Source organism: Protopterus annectens, chromosome 14.part0 (assembly GCF_019279795.1).
Source record: "Protopterus annectens isolate FY-2018-M chromosome 14.part0, PAN1.0, whole genome shotgun sequence".
Taxonomy (NCBI): Eukaryota; Metazoa; Chordata; order Ceratodontiformes; family Protopteridae; genus Protopterus; species Protopterus annectens.
In genome coordinates, this window is record NC_056748.1 from 620,835,896 (window position 1) to 620,858,114 (window position 22,219).

The 22,219-nt window shown below is 40.8% G+C and overlaps 1 protein-coding gene across 4 annotated transcripts in view; it reads left to right on the plus strand.

Annotated features, from left to right (window-relative positions):
- The window catches only part of HERC4 (HECT and RLD domain containing E3 ubiquitin protein ligase 4), a 3,175,640-nt gene that overhangs the window by 1,939,438 nt on the left and 1,213,983 nt on the right, over positions 1 to 22,219 (plus strand). For all 4 annotated transcript variants that reach the window (XM_044056374.1, XM_044056377.1, XM_044056376.1 and 1 more), the window contains 2 exons: positions 7,695 to 7,884; positions 8,025 to 8,194. In XM_044056374.1, the coding sequence (XP_043912309.1) occupies positions 7,695 to 7,884; positions 8,025 to 8,194 (360 nt within the window). The remainder of the gene's footprint in view (positions 1 to 7,694; positions 7,885 to 8,024; positions 8,195 to 22,219) is intronic.

The following is a 22,219-nucleotide window of genomic DNA, read 5'->3' on the forward strand; positions in this document are numbered from 1 at the left end:
TTTTCATGAGGATGTCCAAGATTCCTCTCTTCTTCTTTCGGCTTTTCCCGGTTAGGGGTCGCCACAGTGAAATCACCTGTCCACTCATGATTGGCAGTGGAGTTTTTACGGTGTAGAGTTGCCAGCCTGACGCCCAACCTTCCACAGAAGGCACACACACACACACACACACACACACACACACACACACACACACACACACACACCTAGGGCCAATTTTAGAGTACTCAGTCCACCTACAGCATGTCTTTGGGATGTGGGAGGAAACCGGAGCACCCAGAGGAAACCTACGTGACCACAGGGAGGACATGCAGACTCCGCACAGAAGGCACCCCAGTCGAGGATCGAATCAGAGAACCTCTTGCTTTGAGACAGCAACACTAACCGCTGCAGCCGCCCTAACCCTGTTCAATCTAAACAGGTCTAATTTAATCATACATTTCTACCTTAAATGGATATTCTTGATAAATGTACATGTCAACAAATCTTACCCTTTTATTCAGGATAATAACATCCTGAAACCACAACATGGTTCACAGCTAGGATACAATACTATAATGACCATAGTTCAAGTCATAGATCTTAATATTTGATATCTTGGACAAAGGACTACAAACTGGTGCCATCTTTACAGGCTTTAAGAAGCTTCTGATATTGTTACATACATACACACCCTTCAAGCAAGGGCATTACTGCCCTTTTAGCTTGCCAATATATCAAAACACTTGTTCCCATAATAAGTGTCCAGGCTGTTCTTAAATATATTTAAACTAGTACTTGCTTTAATATAGTTTGGTAGTCTGTTCCATGCATTGGCTACTCTGTCAGAAGACCAATTAGTACACTTCTCATTCCTATAGAGTATTCTACGTAGGTTGTCTGATGATTTTCTAGCACTTTTTGATAACCCTAAACATCCCCAGAGGTAGTGGTTTCTAAATGCCCTATATACCTGAATAAGATCTCCAGATGTCCATAAACGACACTGGACAAGTTCAGATATTTTAGTATTTCATAATAACTTGTGTTCACATCCATGGGTGCCCTTGGTACATTTCCGCTGTACTATTTCCAGTTTATTCATGCTTGTTTTCTTATAGTGTTTCCATATTGCTATTCCATACTCCAGTTTGGGTGTAATGTAACCAACAATAACTTCATCATTTTTTATTTCCTAGACTTTATATATTGTTTATACAATCTTGTTGTTTTCTTTCGGCTTTTCCCAGTTAGGGGTCGCCACAGTGGAACTCCGGTCCGCTAATGATTGGCAGTCAATTTTTTTTATAGTGCCAAGGTGTCAGCCCAACGCCCAACCTTCAACAAAGGCACGCCCATTCACGCATGTCTTTCGAACGCCACTCGGCCGCGGGGAGGACATGCAGACTCCAGACAGAAGGCGCTCCAGTCGAGAATCGAACGGGAGAACCTCTTGCTGTGAGGCGACATTGCTACCGGTGCACCACCGCGGATTCATATATATATTTTTTTATACAATCTGTAGTTCTATAACTATCATTAACCAATTGGTTGATATGATTAGAAAAACTCATAGCTGGATCTACTCAAATACCCAGGTCCTTAAATAAGTCTACAGTTTCAATCACTGTGTGCTGTATTAATTATTCACCTTTCAATTCATGTCTCCCAAATTTCATATGCTTAATTTTTGATGTATTTATCAGCATATCATTCTCCTGTGCCCAAAATGTCAATTTAGTCAAATTATTTTGCAGACATGCCTTATCTGTAACGCATGTAATCAGTTTACCCAATTTCAGGTAGTCTGTATATAGACTGTAGAACACCTCAGATGAAAAAGTTAGGTCTGAAAGACTGTAATCATGAATTTCACCTCTCCAGTTGATGTATGATACTTGCCATGTACTATTTGTAAGCCATGCAGCTTTCCATCTAAACCAAGAGTACATCAATACCTAGTTATTTTAATTTACTTCTCAGTATCTTGTGTATGATCCTGACAAATGCTGAAGTTAAATCTATATAAATTGCACCATGCACTACTACTAAGACACCTTTATGGCACTGGCTTTTTCAGCAACATCCTAATTTCCAACTGACCCTTATATTCTCTCTTTGGCAGCACTCAAACTCAACTTCATACACTGGAGTTCCACAATGATCCAGTCTGGGTCAGGCAGGCTCCTTTCTCGGTCTTCATTAACAATCGTCCAGCTATCCTTTAGTAAACCAAAATTAATCTTTCTGCATATAACGTTCTTCTCAGAAGCATCACCAACTGCCTTGACTTATCACTAAAATATTTTTGATTCAGCAACCACAAACTCCTTTTCACCATCTTGAAAACCAGTTCTATAAGCTTCTGACTTTACTCTTTCCTCTGACTTTTAAATCTCTCCCAGGTTAATTCCATCCTTCTTGACAACTATAAATAACTGGATGTTTTCCTTGACCACATTCTAGTTTTTCAGTAGCAGAATGGTACTAAACTAAAGTTCTTAACCAAACAAAAACTGCTTACAGATTAAATGACCTTTTAAAACTGTAACTTGAAAGCCAAAATGTCCCAATTCCCATACTAGAATACTCTGTTCCACTCATAACACTAAATTATTTTCACAATTATTCACTTTCCAAGGAGTACTTAATCTCTCTCACTCTAGCAACCCTGCAAAAATACATACCCATCATTCTACGCTCATAATATCTGCATGTACTCTACCAGCTACTCAAAAATTGTCCTCTTCATTGCAGTCACCTTTGAAATTCTCTTCCTCAACTTCTGCCCTCTCTTTTGCTCAAAAGCCTTATAGTAACACTCATCACTATCCTTGAAGAAGTAACCTACCTGAACATTACCATTTTGTGCAGAAACCCATTCATATTCTTCCAGCCATTTGGACCTCAAAAAGCAGCTGGCATTAGAAGCCATTTGTCTTACTCTCTAGAGAAGCCCTTCACAAACACATCACTCAGAGTCCATATGACTGCAGTTCCACTAGTAAGACTTCTCGCTTTCATTCACCCTCTGATTTTCAGCTCTTCCTCTTTACTTTATCCATAAACTTAACTGTGATCATTGTATACTATTCATTTTCTTTTCATTAACTATTGTAAACAAGTTCCATTACTCTTGAAATTACGCAATGGTTTATTTTGCTTTGGTCCTAGCTGTAGTTAAAATATACCTTAGGCCAACCACCATCCTGGTTAGCAATAAATAAATGAACAGCAGCACTATAAGAAAATTAGCATTTAGCTACTGTAAGGGACAGTTTTTAATCGTATACAACCAAAACCTAAACCATTAGTTAGATAAATTTACTGAGAGCAGATCATGAACTGTGTCTATACAATATTATGATCATCAAATGTATTTTAAAGGCATACCCTCTGTGATAGAGATTTTTTAATGTGAATTCTTGTGTGAATTTATATAAATTTTTTACATTAATACTAGTCTTAGTTTTTATGTATGAAGTACTAACGTTATACATCATGTTATGTTTTTGTCCAAGATTCCTCATGTCCCTAAATTGTGCAAGACCTTCATAAAAGGTGTGAATCATCTGAAGCCACCTTTTAGAGAACCTATTCAACCATGGGATTTATCATTAGTTCTACAAGCTCTGACAATGTCACCTTTCGAACCAGCCTCTTGTTGCGACTTCAAATATTTGTCATGGAAAACCTTGTTTTTGGTCTCCATTACTTCTGCCAGACGTATTTCTGAGCTTCAAGCTTTATGTATCAAGAGTCCGTACTTGATTTTTCATAGAGATAGTGTGTCTCTGAGAACTAATCCATCATTTCTGCCTAAAGTGATCTCTGAAATGTCCATTAATCAAGCCATTGAATTGCCAGTTTTCTTTCCCAATCATACAAACAGAGGAGAGTATTGCCTACATACCCTAGATATCCACAGGCAAATCCGTTTTTACTTGAACAGGACTAAACCCTTTCGTAAATCTGACCAGTTATTTTTGGCTTTTTCTGGACCTAGATTAGGATCTGCTGTTGCTAAGGTCACATTAGCTAGATGGTTGAAGGACTGTGTGACCTTCATTTATACACAACGCAATATCTCGTTGCCTACTGCCATGAAATCTCATTCAACAAGGTCGGTGGCAACTTCTGCTGCCTTCCATGCCAGAGCTTCTTTACATGAGATCTGTGCAGTTGCAACTTCGGCTACGCCTCATACCTTCATCAATCATTACAAATTGGATTCTGCCTCCAAGGGAAGAGCATCTTTCTGTTCTGTGGTGCTCAGGAATGTCCTTCCATGAGAGCCTCCCAGGAATAGAGGTAGCTGGGGACTCCGTCCCATGCGTAAGGAATGAATGAGGATTAACAATATCAGATAAAGAAGTTATGTCTTACCATAACGTTCCATCTGTATTGTTGATCCTCATTCAGTCATTACGACCCTCCCTCCTTCCCCCTCCTGTGGTTTCTAGTGGATCTCTCCATCCGGTTCTCTTAGATTATTTGACCAGAGGTAGCCTCTACCTTCTTTGACTTGCAAACTCAATCTAAGGTAACAGGGAGAGGGAGATTGTGGGTAAGAGTTTAGCTTGGGAGTTTGAAGCTGACGCGAGCTTGGAAAATGGCCGGCTCGGTTTTGAGGTCGGAACCGATACCCATGCGTAATGACTGAATGAGGATCAACAATACAGATGGAACGTTATGGTAAGACATAACTTCTTTTTCTGTGATATACCTCTTATATTTCTCATATTGCTGTTATAGACCTCTACCCAGCTCACATACATGTATTGCATCATTTCATCACCTCTTTTTCTTTTGTGTGCCCAGAATTGAGGCTGCTGTGTTGCAGCTGTTAGCGTTGTCATCTCACAGCAAAGAGGTTCTGTGTTTTAGATTCTCCACTGGAGCACCTTCTATGTGGTGTCTGCATGTCCTTCCTGTGGTCGAATGAGTTTTAAAGACATGCAATAGGTGCATGTGTGTGTGCCTTCTGTGACGGTTGGGCACCAGGCTGGCAACTCAACACTGTAAAAACTCCACTGCTAATCTGCGTACAGGTGATCATCTTTGGCGACCTCTAACAGGAGAAGCTGAAAGACAATTCACCCAACTGAGACAGTAGACCAGCATAATTTTACCTACTTGCCCTGTAAATATATAAGACTCTATAGAGATTGTTTTTCATATGCAGCAGATTCTCTTTAAACTTGCCATCCTTGTAGTGTTAGCCTGATAAATGAAGAAATAATGGAGGATTATGTTACTGATTGTGTTCAAGACATAGTTGCCAAGAAATTCACCTCAAGACCAAAGCTCAAGAGGTGAATTTTTTGGAAACCATGTCTCGAACAGATAATAGAGTTGTGCTCGATGACCCAGTCATAAATCTTTGTAGTGCATGGAGCTTTATATGCTCTTTGCAGTACTAGTTACAGGAAAAAAAACACCAAGTGTTTGTTTACAGTTGACTTTCATGGCTTTCAACATTCCAGATTTTTGCCTCATTTGTTTGGTGTGCTCCTCGTAAGGTCTGTAATTGACAAGTCATGAAGGTTTGAAATCACTGAATAGTGGCCTACATTTGCGTTTGTACATTTTAGGGGGAAAAAAAATCCAGTGAACACATCTTGTTATTCTAGCTACTTTTTAAGTAAAGAGGAATGGATACGTTATCCCTTCGAACAGCAGTACTGCCTTGGTCATTTACTGGTCAGTACTGTCAGATTTGACTGCCTAGCGCTAGACCTGATCTTAACTTAAGCAGAGGGTGCTTAACAATTAAGATTGAGTCTCATGACACAAACATTTAACAGATTACGCTCCGAAATCCAGAAGATGACAAATCACCGTGCCCAGTCAAATCAACATGCCCCATGCACTACAAATCATTTAGTAGCAAGATGTAATAGAATATGTGATGTGATTCACTAACCAAAACATTACTAACTTGGGTATAACTCAGCTTACAGGTAAAATCCCTACTACATATTACCCAACTATGCATATACACTTCTGAAACAGCTTAGCTAATGCTTTCATCTGGCAGCTGGCTGCACAGTCAATTTCCTCCATATTCAGAGGGGAAAATAATGCTCCCTTGCACATTAGGTCCTGCATTACCCATAGGAGTAATATATGTTGGGGGGTGGGGGTGCATGCTTGTGTGTGTGTGTGTGTGTGTGTATATATATATATATATATATATATATATATATATATATATATATGTATATATATGTATATACAAACACACACACACATCAATATATATAGATATAGAGAGATATAGTTGTCATAATGGTTAAGGTCTTTACCTCTCAGATGCAAGGTACCGGGTTTGATTCTGTCCTCTGGTTACTGGCTAAGTTTGTAATAGTCTCCAGACTGGTAGCCTACTATTTACCTGTGAACCATGAACATATATAAGTATATAGATGTGTTTATGTATGTGTACACACACACACACACACACACACACACACACACACACATGTATGTGGAGGTGTGTGTGTATAAATAAGTTGCTCTGAGTCACTACCATCCCTACCCCCTCCCAAATGTTAAACTTGTTCTAAAAGCCATTTTTAAACTTGTCCCCAAAATAGAACACAGCATTTGTAAAATGTTAACTATGTATCCATAATTAACAGTGTGTTTAAGGTCTTTTCCCACCTCACTTTCCCTTTTTCCCCCTTCCCTTCTTTTTCCTTCAGTGTCTTTATCCTGTCCCCCTTGCTTTCCTGTTAAATAATACTTTCTTAAACCCCTTCCACATGTTTTGTAAGTTATCAGTATTGGCTGTTGTGGCAGCCATTAGTCTTCTCTTTAATCGGAAATCTCCTGGGAGTGGGTCTTAAACAGCTGATTATTTTAGTTGCTCTTTTTTTGTTTTTCTTTGCGCTCCTCTTCACCACTAGCCAATCTTGTTTAATGCCTTTCAGCATCTTCTCTCTCCTGATGGACACACTCACAGGGTTTCCAGAATTGTTTTTTTGTTGCACCTTGATAGGATCTCAAAGCTGCCATCATGTATTTTTCTAATCTGACTAAACTGATAAACGTCAACTAGTTATTTGGTGGTTAACTCACTTGCCTGACATGTTAGAACTGTTGACTGTTTGTACTGAGAGTGTAGACCTCCACAACTTAAATCCCTTGGAGATTCTCTGACATTCTTCTGTGTTCTCAACCAGCCATTCCCAATTATTGTGTATATTAACTCTTTCCTCCTCCTGACATCTTGCCCATGGGGCTTCATGAGCCAGTAATGTCATAAAGATAATGTACAGCTGTATGTGTCCAGCTATTTAGTCGTTAGTGAATGTTCTGAAATAGTTTGACATATAAATGGACAGCAATCCTTTCTCCGGTAAGGACAGAACAGGATGAAAGCCAAGTTAAAAAAAAAAAAAAAAAAAAAGTTGAGAGGAGAAGAAAATGGGGAGAATTGTTACTGCTCGCAGTAGCACATAGTACAGTAGTTCAACTGTAATGCAGCTTCCCTAGCTGCTACCTTCTATTATTATTCAAAAGTAGTCAGTCTAGTAATAATTTGTATGTGATTGGTTTTTGCAGTTCCGCAGTCTTACATAAAATTGTTTTTTTATGTTGAAAACATGAATGGATATGAACGACTTCATTTATTCTTTCCATCTCAGAAAATGTCTGACTGCTTGCTTTTTTACCAAGAATAAATGCCCTTGTTTGCTTTTGTTACTTAGGTGGCAGCTAGTTTGGAAAAAAAACTAATACCCAATTTGTCCAGTTCTCCACCTGATGTTGAAGCCCTGAGATTATACCTCATTCTTCCAGAGTGCCCACTTCTAAGTTATTCAGATAATTTTCCTACATTAACCATTCCATTAGGTGCTTCAATTATTCGTCTAGAAACAACCCCACTGAAAGTGCTTGGTGAGTATCTCTAATCTTTTAATTTTTTTTTTCTTTAGAGAGTTATTAGTTTGTTGGATTACCTTGATTGTGTGATCAATTTTTGATTGTTATGCCCCTAAATCTTATACTAGTCTTAATTTATGTTTTGTTTGTTAAAGAAAACTGGTGGTCCAACCTTGAAGCTTCATGTTTCCTGAAAGTTGTTGGGATATACAAGGATGTAGTAGTTCATCTCCTGAAATTCAAGAATACTATTGCAGCAGCAGAGAAACGGATATGGAACAGCTTTCTGCTTACAGCCTTAAAGGTGTTAGAAATTCTATACAGGGTGAGTAATTTGAACCAAAATTTCTCAAACTGTTTAGTTTTAAGTTCATTGTTTTAATTATTATTTCTATATAAATTTCCTTCACTGAGTTACACTTTTTGTTTAGTGTCTGCTTACATATTCACATTGGGGCAGTAGCTCATTTCAAGGTTGGTTTCTATGTATGTATTTTTATTTTATTTTGTTTTACATTGGTTAACCGTGAAAGTCCAACTGGACACAAGTCCTTTTTCAGCAGAGGCCTGGGGAGAAAAGCTCCACATAAGAAGTAAGCTAATACAACACCGGTACAAATCACAGTAGAACACAGTTAAATATACAATGTGAGACAGATTGCGTAATTAAACATAATACTTGATATCATTTGTGTTTGTATGTACAGTTAGTAAGATTGAATCCAATATATTACCAGCATTAGGAACAAGTAGGATGTTCATCGTGCATACAGCTGCAGTCATAACAGATGGGTTATCCTGCCATCAGGCGGGTCCTCGGTCGGACGAATTCCAAAGTCTAGGTCCGGCGTCTGTTGTCGTCGCTTCTTCCCTGACGTCAGTGCGGCAGGGGTATAAAAGAGGCAACCAACGCCATTTTCTTCAGTCTTTCTTGCCGCGCGGTGCCCGAAGCAGAAGCAGTTCGCAAGTTCTGGTCGGCCAGCTCCTGAGGTTTATGAAAGTATTTCAGCCGAAGTCTTCTTGAAAGCTAAGTACCCCGTTGGGGAAACTTTTCTTGCCTCAGACCGATGTCAGACAAAGTTAATAATTGCATTTCATGTGGGAAGCAAATACCGCATAAGGATTTCCACTCTTTCTGTATACCTTGCTTAGGCCCAGACCACAACGTCTCGGCCTGACATTTTTGTGCTAGATTTAATAAGCGCACTATTAAGTGTCGGGCGGAGTTCGCCCTTCACTTTTTTGGCAAAAAAAATTAATTACATTATGTCGTCGGATACTCCGACTCCAGTTTTGAGCAAAAAACGCAAAGATAAGGACCGACATACGAGGTCCGCACCACCGACTGAAACCACGCTAAGGCCGACTACCGGTTCTCCGGTACTCAGCGAGGTGCCTACACAGCCCCTGAGTACCAATGACAATGCATTACCAGTGACTTCAGTACCCGAGGTCGCAGGCTCCTCGGCTCCCGCTCCTACTACAGATCTCGACGCCACTCCTGGCGAGGAAACTCAGAATTTAGACAGGCCTGCCATTTCTCAAGGGGTCTTCAGGCCTTCCTCCTTCTCTATTAAAGCCTTCACTAAATCTAAAGCAGCCATGAAAACCAAAAAACAGGTTCCTCAGTCCCCCTCTCAAGGCACCATGCCTAAAAAACAGATGCTTAAAATGGCTGAGGATTTGATTTCTCTTATCAGGGGTTCACAACCCCCCTCTGACAAAAGGCCCAGATTAGAGGAGGACTACCCTTCCTCAGATCAAGCTTTGATTACCTCAGAACTATCTGAGGACCAGGATTATGCCTATTCTCCATTCGAAGACTCTGATGCAGAGGAGTCTATTCCCTCGGTCTCCCCCCCTGAGGACTTCTCTTTTGGGGAAACCCTGCATACATTAAGGGAACACTTTCACTGGGAAGGCCAAGATTCCAAGAAAAGGCTCAGGGGATTTCTTCTGCTTCCCCAGCATAGGCCTCTGGCTATCCCTCCTGTTTTAGCTATTTTGGATGATGTGTACACAGAAGCCAGCCTTAATCCAGATTCTTTGCCTCCAGCTCCTGTTAAACCAGACAGGTATTACCGGGTTCCCGATTCTCACCAGTTCCTATATAAAAGCCATACTGCTGACCCAGAAGCAATTTCACAGGGTCCCAAGGGAATTAAGGCCTCTACTGCTAAAAACCCATTACCTTCAGAGAGAGAGAGATTCCAGAGCTTTAGAAAGGTGTACACCTCGGCCACTTTAACCATGAGGGCATTAAAATGTCAGTTCCATATGTTAAAGTATCAACAGTTTTTGATATCTCAGCTGAAAAGCAAGATGACACAACCAGAACAACCAGATTTAAAAGAGTTGCAGGATTTGTTGCATGGTGCAGAACAAGTGGGTAAACATACCTTGCAGTGTGGTTTTGATGCTTTAGAGGCTTCATGTAGAGCTGCTGTTACGGGGTCTGTTATACGTAGGCATGCTTGGCTCAAAGAGCAATCCTTACCAGATCATGTTAAAGCTAAACTATTAGATGCACCTCTTCAAAAAGATGTGTTGTTTGGTGTTAAAGCTGAGGAGGTACTAAAGAAAATGGAGGAAAAAGCGAAATCAGTGCAAACAGTGAAAGATTTTCTGCAGATACAGCCTCCACGTTTCAGCAGAAACTGGCCTTCAAAAAATTGGTCCTTTCCAGCCACAGACAGACCTCAAAGGGGCAGATACAGGCGCCCAAGGGGTAGAGGGCAATCTCAAGGATCTTTCAGAGCCAGACAGTGGCAAGCACCAACCCCAAGAGGTGGAGAAGATAGATCACAGTCTTTTAGAAAACAGACACAATGACTTCCCCCTACACCTGCCAAGCAAAGCTTTAATGGCAGCACCTTTGGGCGGAAAACTGACATTATTCTCAAAAAATGGCATATTGTTACAAAGGACAAATGGATTCTGGACATTATAGACAGAGGCCACAGGTTCCACTTTCACACCCTTCCAAAAATGAGAGGCATGCCAAACCTGCAACAAAATCAAAGGGCAGAGGCACAAAAACAAGTTTCAGCTCTCATGGACATGAAAGCAATTCGAGGTACCTGCAAAAGAACAAGGTCAAGGGTTTTATTCCAGACTATTTCTGGTACCGAGGAAAGACAAAGATTGGAGTCCTATCTTGGACCTATCCATCCTAAACACATACCTACAGGTGCCAAAATTCAAGATGCTCACATTACAGCAGCTTCTTCCCATGCTGGGCAAGGAGTCTTGGCTGGTAACATTGGACCTCAAGGAGGCATACCTGCATGTCCCTATCAGACAAGATTGCAGAAGATACCTCAGATTTCTTGCAGGTTCAACCCATTACCAATTCTCTGCATTGCCCTTTGGCTTATCTACTGCGCCCAGAGTGTTTACGAAATGCCTGGCATCAGTAATCGCCTTCTGCAGACTACAAGGGATACAAATCTACCCATATCTGGACGACTGCCTGATCCAAGCGGACAGCAAGGACATACTACTGCAGCACCTGGCGTTTGTAATAAAACTGTTGAACTTCCTGGGATACACAGTCAACAAAAAGAAATCAAAACTAATACCCTCTCAACAAATAATTTTCCTGGGTGCCAACTTGGATACAACCACCCAGATGGCCCACCTCACGCCAGACAAGCAAGGGCAACTGTCTCAATACTTCAGAAAAGTGGCAACTTACACCAGGCTAACTGCAAGGAAAATCCTGCAGGCTCTGGGATTCATGGCATCTTGCATCCTACTAATCCCATGTGCAAAGCTGCATATGAGGAAACTTCAATGGTACCTGAAAAACTTATGGTCTCAACACAGCCACAACTTGGAAGCAATTATCCCACTCATTCCATGCCTTCAAAAGGAATTTTTGTGGTGGACTCAAGCTTGCCAAAGAAACACAGGTCTTCCTTTCTGTGTACCTCAAGCGACTCAAATCATCACAACAGACGCCTCAGACTACGCCTGGGGAGCACACATGACAGATCAGTGCATTCAGGGAAAATGGACCCGAAAAGAGAAGCACCTTCACATCAACCAAAAGGAAATGCTAGCCGTGCAGAAGGCCATTATGACCTTCAAAGACCTACTGCATCCAGGCCAGCTATTGATAAGGACAGACAACACCACAGTGATGTAGTACATAAACAAACAGGGGGGAACTCATTCAATACCCCCTGTGCAGGCAAGCCATGACCCTATGGAACACAGCACTGGAATTGCAAATTCAACTACAGGCGCAATTCCTGCCAGGGAAGGAAAACATACTGGCAGACAACCTAAGCAGAAATATGACAGATCCACACGAATGGAAGTTGCATCCTCAAGTTTTCACAAAGATAACTCGGGCATGGGGACAGCCAGACATAGATCTCTTTGCTACCCACATAAATTGCCAGTTGAAAAAATTTTGTTCAAGGACCTATCATCCACAGGCCTGGAAAGTGGACACACTTTCCTTCAATAGGGCAACACTGACAGTCTATGCCTTCCCGCCTCTTCCTCTGCTGCCCAAAGTTCTATTAAAAGCCAGAGCAGAGAGGCCGAAAATGGTTCTCATTGCTCCAGACTGGCCAAGACAACACTGGTATCCGCTCCTGAAGAGCCTGACACATTCCCCACTATGGATCCTACCTCTAGTCCCTCTTCTGTTGTCCCAGCACAACTACAAAAGCCTTCACAGCCATCTCAAAACTCTAAATCTAGCTGCATGGAGAATTCCTTGATTTCCCAACAGTTTCTCCTCTCCAGGGAGGTGCATGATGTCATCTTGGAGGCCAGAAGACCTTCAACTAGAAAGGCCTACTCCGCCAAATGGAAACTATTTTGTGCCTGGAATCAAGAAAAGGGAGAGAATCCTTGGGTAATAAATATACCTCAAATTTTACAGTACCTAGCTGAGATGTTAAACAATGGACTTTCCTTCTCCTCCATCAAGATCCACACTTCAGCCATTTCTGCACAACACAACACAGATCCTCCTTTATTCTCTCACCCTCTCTTAAGGCAGCTCCTCAGAGGGGCAAAGAATATAAAACCCCTAAGGAAACCACCAGTCCCTACTTGGGACCTGAACTTCGTATTGGAAAAGCTGACCCTTCCTCCCTTCGAGCCAGCTTCTTCAACAGAGTTACAGTATTTGTCATGGAAAACAGCCTTTCTTCTGGCTATCACCTCAGCATGCAGGGTTTTGGAGCTACAGGTCCTCATGGCTGTGCAACCATTCATCATTTTCCATCGGGACAGTGTTTCCTTACGAACCAATCCTACCTTTATGCCAAAGGTAGTATCCAGTGTAGCTTTGAATCAGACTAACAACTTACCTACCTTTTATCCTAATCCACAAAACAAAGGGGAAAGACTACTACATTCCTTGGACATTCACAGACAACTTCGTTACTACTTGGACAAAACAAAGCCATTCAGGAAATCTGAGCAACTCTTTGTGTCCTATGCTGTAGGTGCTCAGGGAAAGGCTATTTCCAAACAGACAATTTCAAAATGGATAACCCACTGCATACGCTTTTGTTACTCATTTCATGGAAAAACTGTGCCTGCATGCATCAGATCCCACTCCACCAGAGCCACAGCTACCTCTGCAGCCTTCCTCAGGGAGGTCTACCAAGGACATTTTGGAAGCAGCCACCTGGAGTTCAGTGCACACTTTCTCCAAGCACTATCACCTCCCACTATACTCAAAATCTAGAGTGGGCTTTGCCACCGCAGTCCTGCAGGGCATCCTAGCCCCTCCTAGTTCCACTTAGTGCCTACCACCCTTACTTAGCTTTGGGATTCTACCCATCTGTTATGACTGCAGCTTGTATGCACGATGAACATAGTACGGTTTTGTACCTACCATAAATGTAGATGTTCGAGTGCTCATACAGCTGAAGTCCAGGTTTTCCCTCACTCCATCCCCTCTAAGGACAGGCCTTATGACAAACACTTTTCATATAACCTTTTTTGGGTATTCTTTTATGGTGTATTTGCCTGCAACTACTGTTTTTGATGTATCAACATTGCATCTTTCCTTCTGGGGGCACCTGACATCTGGGGCAAGAAAAACTGAAGAAAATGGCATTGGCTGCCTCTTTTATACCCCATGCCGCACTGACGTCAGGGAAGAAGCGACGACAACCGACGCCGGACCTGCCTGACGGCAGGATAACCCATCTGTTATGACTGCAGCTGTATGAGCATTCAAACATCTACATTTATGGTAGGTACAAAACTGTACTTTATTCAGGAGCCATACATGGACATATCCAGTTTTTGGATAGGTGGGTTTTTAGTAAAGGTTTAAATTGAGTTGAGGTTGTGATGGATATTATACTGGGAGGTAATGTATTCCAGATTTTAGCTATACAGTTGGAGAAGAGGGATTCCCCACCCTGATTATTGGCAGTGGAGACTTTTATCAGGGATTTATTATTGGATCTTAAAGTTCTGCTATTGGGGTATGGTTGTAGTGGAGTTTGCAGGGCAGGTGTCTTTTCTTTCTGATGGAGTAATTTGTGGGCCATGGTTAGTTGGGTGTAAAGTAGGAGTTGAGGAAACTCAAGCCAGTTGATCTGCCTGATGGCTCTACAGTGATGAGACCTGAAGTTTGAGTTGGTTGCAAATCTAGCAATTTTATTATAACATGTTTCAAGTTTTACAAGGTCAGATTTCCTAAGTTTGATGAGAATAGGTGATGCGTACAGTAGGGTTGAGATCAAGTGTTTTGGAGCTATTGTGGCTTTTGTGTTTGTGAGGTAAAGTTTATTCCTATACAGAGTACCTAGTTTTTTGTGGACTTTTTTATCTCTTGTGATATGTGGAAATCAAATCTCATGTTATTGTCTATTTCAACTCCTAACATCTTAGTATGGACAGTGGGAGAGATTCTGGTTTGGTTAACAGATTCTGTAGTGAATGAAGAGAGGGTTGTTATAGTTTTGGTTGGGTGAAATAGCATCAGTTTCATTTTGTTGAGGTACAGGATGAGGTGGGAGTTTGTTAGCCAGGTTTCATTTGCGAGAAAGGAGTTTTGGGTGAGCAGTTGTAATTCTTGAATGGTAGGGGCAGCACAAATTACTGTGAATTAGTGATGCTTGTGAGACTGAGGTGTGGAGGTTATTGGTGAATAATGAGAAAATGAGGGGACCTAGTATGGACCCCTGGGGAGCACCTACGGTTGTAGGTAGAAGGGGTGATTGATCTCCTTGCCATTGTACTGCTTGCTGGCATCCAGTCAGATAGTCTTGGAACCAGTCAAGTGCAGACTGAAAAAAGTTTAGTGAAGAAAGGATGATTAGGAGTTTGCTGTGGGAGACCATATCGAAGGCTTTTGATAGGTCTAAGAAAATAGAGAGTACATATTTGTGATTGTTTGTGTTTGTTTATTGTGTTGGTAAAAGATAACAAGACAGTGGTTGCACTGTGGTGTGGACGGAAACCATGTTGTGACTGAGTTAATAGATTATTTGTTTGCAGGTACTGCATGAGCTGTGTGTGGACAATTCTCTCATATTTTGGACAATGGGGATGTTATTCTGTTAAGTATGAAAACTAGCATATGACAACTTTTACTGGCTTAATTTTAAAATGTAAAATAATTTGGGATGTTGTATTAAAAGTTTGATAGATGTCTGACTTCAGTATACTACAAAATTAATAATTTGCTTTATACAGAATGGCCCACATTGGGGGTAGGATTGCAGTTTGGCCAGCTGTGCAAGGACAGCTGTTCAGTTTATAGATGTGAGAACTTAAGTTGCACTGCATAGAAAAATTCTTTTCCTGAAGGTGCAGTGACCTTAGAGTTTATTTTAAGTAAGTGTGTGCATGGGGCTAGTCCCCTACCTGGTGTTGTAGAGAGCTTTGTTCCCGCAAAAAAGGGTCTCCTAATTTAAAGGAATCTACATTCACACAGATATTGTTTGTACTTTCGCACTAAACCCTGCCACATATTTTAGGTACTCGCTGTTGTGAACCATCAGGAACCATAGTTTAGTTATCTTTGTCAGCATTGTATGTAGTCAGTCATTTTTGAGGGAGTCTGTCTCAGTAGTGACTCTTACCATTCTTGCTGTTTTCATAATTACTGCAGAGAAGGAATTGGAGTCAAGAAAGTATATCTTAGGATTTCGTATTATATTTTTAATGAAACAACTTAAAATGATTCAGTTCTCTAAAACATGAGTAAAACTAAGCTTAGAAGTTGTACTTCGGGTTCTTCAACAGTTTATGTAAACTTTCATACTTGAACCTGTGGCAGCCATCTTTATTCAGATCATGATTCTGTTCTAGTTCTGATCAGTTTAACACTCAGAAGCAGAAGATAAGACTGTTTGTCTATTATCCATCTTGGTTCATTTAGCATTACAAATTCTAGTGTGTAGTTGGAGGAGTCGAATGTAATGATGAATCTGCTGATGTGCATCATTTAGGCTACTGTTGCAGTAGTCTGAGCTGTTTGGGTCTTTCCCTATATAACTGGCCAGCTTTAAAAACCTTTGGGCGTATTCTGTGCTCTGTCAGGAACTTGAGGGGAGCTACACATAGAGTGCCAGTTTCTTCAGATCTTTTTTTTGCCAACAAAGAGCACTCCTTCACTTGTCACATCGTCAAGGTTGGTATAATTATTTAAACTGCAAATGTGTTTGAGGATTGCAAAAGTATTGCTTTTTAAAATGTTTTTGTAATATTTTGGAGTTTTTCTTCCCAGGTCTCCACTGAAAATGAGCAGCTATCCATTCAGACTTTCCTAATAATCAAATGACAGTAAATAAATACATACATTTGTAATTTAAAAAAAAGTCCTTTTTTTAAATAGAATTTTCCTTCAGGCATATAGTTGTGCATATCTGGGGCAGGATATTGAGCTTGTGAGAGATTGACAGTGGTTTACTTAACCTCTGGACCATTTGTTCTCTACTTTACCTTTTACCAACAAGTCCAGGTTTCTTTATCTCCTTGGAAGGTCTTATTCTTTCTGTACCAGTGGAGCAACTACCAGTCTCAGCATTTTTTCCTTCCCCTGCCCGCAAGAAGAAAAAAAGTTGTTAGGGAGGCTTTGTGTGTTATGCTGTTCTTGTTGTGCCTCAAATGCTAGTTGATGACTCTGCTGTATCTGGGCTTGGTTCCACAGACTGCTTATCAACCCCCCCCCACCCCCACCCAGTTCTTTTGGTGTCGCACCTTCAGGCACCTCGGACTGGGGAAAATCATGTCCCTTTTGACTGCAAAAATGTTTTAGTTGGGCAAGGTACAACTACACTTTTGGGTCTCGGGAAGGGATGATTGAAGGTTCTTCCCCAGCTGAGACTTGGAACTTGAATCTGGGATGGTTATGCCAGTTTACCTTTACATGTGCGTGTATTGCACAAGGGCGAACAGCAATTTTCCAAAAGGCGGTTTGCAAGGTTTGCACACACCGAACAGGAAAAGGTTCGAATGTGCAATGAGCGAATGCACAGTGAGATTCGCTCATTGCACATTCGACGTTCTGGGGCAGATTGCACTATAGTGGGGATCGGAAAATGGATCCTTTCCCCACTGTAGTGCGATCTCTGAGTTAGAATAATAAAATAGGGGGATATGGGGGTCGCAGCCCCCCCACATGGGGGTGCAGGGGGGCTTGCCCCCTGTATTAACACTTTATCTAATAATTTTTTCGACTTTAATGTTCAGAAATCAAGAATCGGATTTTCAATTTGCTGATTTTCGAATATGTACAACTGTCGCTGTTTTAAGTTTCTTGGTTACGATTCACACATATGAGCAATTGCACCACTGTGTTATGAAGGTAAACTGGTTATGCCTTCTGTATGTTGGTCATTCTCTAAGGAATTTCCCAGTAAGGGGAACATAATGGGAATATATTGCCTTCACATGTTTCTCTTTCCATGGACAGGGAAGATGTACTTTGATTTGCTTTAATGTTCAGAAATCAAGAATCGGATTTTCAATTTGCTGATTTTCGAATATGTACAACTGTCGCTGTTTTAAGTTTCTTGGTTACGATTCACACATATGAGCAATTGCACCACTGTGTTATGAAGGTAAACTGGTTATGCCTTCTGTATGTTGGTCATTCTCTAAGGAATTTCCCAGTAAGGGGAACATAATGGGAATATATTGCCTTCACATGTTTCTCTTTCCATGGACAGGGAAGATGTACTTTGATTTGCTGAGGAGTTTGTTTGCTTTTTCTTTGCCAAATTCTTCTTCAGGCAAGAAAAGAAAAGTTCGTTCTCTTTATGACTTTTATTTTCAGTCAAAAGAGCAGGCATTACAAGGGGGATGTTGGTATTTCAGGAATTTCTTCTCAGCTGATTCTGAGGAAAACGTGGCTTCAGAGGTCCCTGTTGAAAATGTCTTTTTCTGTGATTTTATCTATGCTGAAGGAGTCTTTTCTGTGGAAGCCTCTGCAGCTGTCCCTCTAGTTTTGCCAGCTTTAGAGAATGTTTTTCCTCACAGCTTCTAGTTTGCCTAATACTGAACCTCCTCCCCCCAAGAAATTTGACAGGTTATACAGTGTACCTCAGACTAGCAAGTATTTGCTTTCAAACCCTTGGCATATCCAGCAGAAATTTTATATCTAAAACTGATTATCCTAGACAGGTAACTGCTACTGACCCCATTCCCTTTTACAAGGATGGGAAAGCATATATAAGATGAGGGAATAAAGTTTATTTTTCTGCTACTGGTATTGTTCATGATTATGAACTGTCAAGGCTATATGTTAAAGTATTTACTTTTATCTTTTAAGAATATTGAAAAGTTAATCCAGTAACCTACCTTCCTTATGAGGTAAAAAAAAATCCTTGACTGCCTCAGTAACATCTGCTTCCTTTGTTATTATGCATGCTTTAAAGTGTGCTTATGATGCTGCTGATTCTTTCTCCCAAGTTGCCTCTTCTAGATCAGTTACAAGAAGATTGGCTTGGCTTTGTTCTCAAAACCTTCCTTGAAAATGTTAAAATTGGAAATTTAAACTTTGCCTTAAACAAAGCGGTTCTTTTTGCCTCCTCTGCTGCTGAGGTCTCAGGAAGTGTCATGAAGGGGGAAACTTGATTCAGTAGGTGACCTGAATATTTCACCCCTCCCTTTTTTAAAGCAAAGAAAATGTTTTAGTTCCTCCACACCTTCCTTTTTCAAAAAGCAATTTAACCAACAAGGAAGCTGTGACAGAGTCTTCAAAAAGAGAGGATAAGCCCTTAAAAATAAAGGGCAGTCTTCCCAGTTAGCATGTCCATTTTTTTATGTGGGTCCCCACCCTTTCCCTGGTAAAGTAGGCTTAATGGCAGCTTATCGTCACATTCCCAATGATAAGCTGTTCAGATTTTCTTTAAGATTTTTTTGGTATATTGAGTATATTATCAGTTCTATTGTCTAACCCTTTGAACATTCCACTGCACTAAGGGTGTGCATAAAGTTTCTGGCCCCAGTAATTGTTTGTTGCAGACTTCATGGCATTCACATCGTTCTGCATATGGATGGTTATGTTTCTTTACAGACTTTCACAAGCTGTCAAGAGTCTTTAGCAACTGTTCAGAATCTCTTACTGTTTAAGTTTATTTGAAAACCCCCCAGGCAGTCTTCTCTTACCTTTTGTACAGAATTGCATTTTTGGGATGTCTGATGGTCTTTTCCAGGAAGATGTTGCAACAGTTTAAATCCAATGGTACATCTGATCGGTCTAGACTTCACATCTATACCCTTTATCTCTTCAAAACCCTGTTCTGAGATTTGTATGAAGGGTTATTCTCTAGTGGGCGGACCATATCTCTTGGAATCCAAATCTCTCATTTTCCCTTCCAAATGATCTCCAGTTGATCACTACATTTGTTTCAGACATGGAGTGGGGAGCAGTCTTTTAAAAGAGCAAAAGTGCAAGATCTGTGGAACCCTCAAGACAGACTACACATAAATGTCAAAGAAATGTTGGCAGTGATCAGCACCTTGAAAGCCTTTAATCATCTCTGGTCCACAAACAGACAAAGAATACTAGAACTTGTCCTCATTGCAGACTTGGTGTAATTGCTTGGGAGATAGCAACTCAGCTCAGTTTGACTCTTCAGGCTTCATACATTGGGTCACAACAAAACCTGATCGCAGACCAGCTAAGCAGAAGCAGGACAGTCTACCATAAAGGGAGACTTTATCCTGGCTCTCCCAAGAATTGGTCCAGCTGTGGGATCACTGCAGGTAGATCTGTCTGCCTTCTGTTGGAACATACAACTAAAGAAATTCTGTTTCAGGAATCCTCGCATACAGGCCTGGCAGAGAGATGCCTTCTTTCTAGTGGACAGGAATGTCCCTATATGCTTTTCTACCCTTTTCACTGATATTTGGGGTTCTTCCAGAGATCCGCAAGGACTGTTCAAAAATTATGATGACTTCCTTTTGACATGGGGCAGCAGTGGATGTTCATCATTCCCACTGCTGCAGTAGCATTTAAGCTGTATGGATTGTGTTTTGCTTAACTCCTGCTATTAAAGAAATGGCGTATGTCTTGAAGGGCCAGAGCTGCCTAAGTAAATAAATAGGATAAACACTTTATGTAACAAATTTCTGTGTGAAAGGGTTCTCCAAAGGAGACTTATGTGTCAGAAACGACCTGAAATGCTGGCTGCTGCTCTTGTAATGCATCTGAGGAGCTGCTTCATGAAACAGCATGAAAGTGCTAAAGATTTTCCACTCTTGACTGTTGAGTTCCCTTCCTCTGGGCTTGACCAATCAGTGGTCAGAGTGGAAGTGTGGGAGGGAGTCAGGGCTTTTGGAAGAAAACCTGGTTTTGTATCATGAGCAAAACTCAATCTGTGTAGCCTTCGAATATTTACTGTTATGGACAAGTGTAGCTTACACAACTGTTCTATCTCTGTAATAGTTTGTTTTTGTGGGAGGGGGATGTTTGCAGTAGGGGACTAGAATGGGCTTGACTTTGAGGTCACGTGAGAGATTTCTGAAAGCGAGTTAAGCAGCTAAAGGAGCAGTGGTCTTTTTAAGAGCTCAAATAATTGAGAACATTGTAAGAGGTCAGCTCTTAGTTGGATCAGTAACCATTTGGCTTTTTCAGGTTTATTGCAGTGATGTTTTATGTGGGAGAAATTTGGTTCTCCTTTATAGTTTGTTGGAAATGGTTTGAATAATTAAAGTATTTATGTTGGAAGCTGCAGCTATTAGAGGAAGACCATATTCCAGCTGAGAGAATAGTGCTGCTATACCTATGGCAGATCTTGCAGCAAATAAGATAAAGTGGGAACTGGGATATTGATTTTTGTCTTCTTTTGTCCAGGTGAAGGTGAAAGTTCAGCATTATGTCGTACCAGATGCTTACAAGGATGACACGTATTCAGTATGTGAGTTAAGATCCTTGATTTGTAGAGCTTTGAGTTGGTTAGTGGTAAAAGCATAAATTTTGTTTTGGTTGAGCTTAGAAGTAGGATTTTACTGTTACTCCAGCTTGTGTGACAAAAAATCAATATGAAGTGGATGTTGAAGTTTGGCAAGAAAGATGGAGTTACTTTTTTTTTTTTTTTTTTTATTTACCAGGTTTGTCCTACTGGGTTTAGTCAAAAACTCCTTTTCAGCAGAAGACTGTGGAGAAGAGCCCCAACATATTACAAACATTATTAAACAGGCATTCAGTAACATACATGCAGACATCAAGTTAATAACTACTACTGATACAGTTGCCAGTAGGTTACATTCATGTGAAATAAAGGAAATTGTTACAGTATGAAAGATGCACTAGTAGATGTTAAACATTGAAATTTCGAAGAGCTGTTTTAATAGGTTTGTCAAATATGTAATAGATCATGGGATTAGTGCTTAGAAATTCAAAGAACTGAAGGCGAGGGAATGAACTAGGTAGGGCAAAAATGTTATAATTGTAGTTGAGGGGGGTATAAAGAAGATTCATTGATAGTCACATGCATGAATATGATAAGATTTATGTTAAGTAGAGAGGTGAATGGTGAGCAAGGTCACAAAAGTATAGATGTTCTTCGTGTTTCACTGTTGCAGTCATCACCTGTGGGTTATCCCTGCTGTGGTAGCCCTCGGTTGGCCCGAATACCAGAGTCTGTGTTTTTTTTGTCGGCTGCTGTTGCCTGTAGTCTGATGCCAGGTTGTCAGTGCTATAAAGCAAGGCAGCCAATGTCATTACATCAGTCTTTCTTGTCGTGGAGCCTGTAGCAGAAGCAGTTTGCACGAGTGCCGGTCGGTTACTACCAGAAGCTGAAAACGTCTAAAGCTAAGTACCCCGTTGGGGTTCCTTTTTTCTTGTACTAACCGATGTCCGAAAAAAAGTTATCAATTGTCTTGCCTGTGGAAAGCAAATCCGAGACTT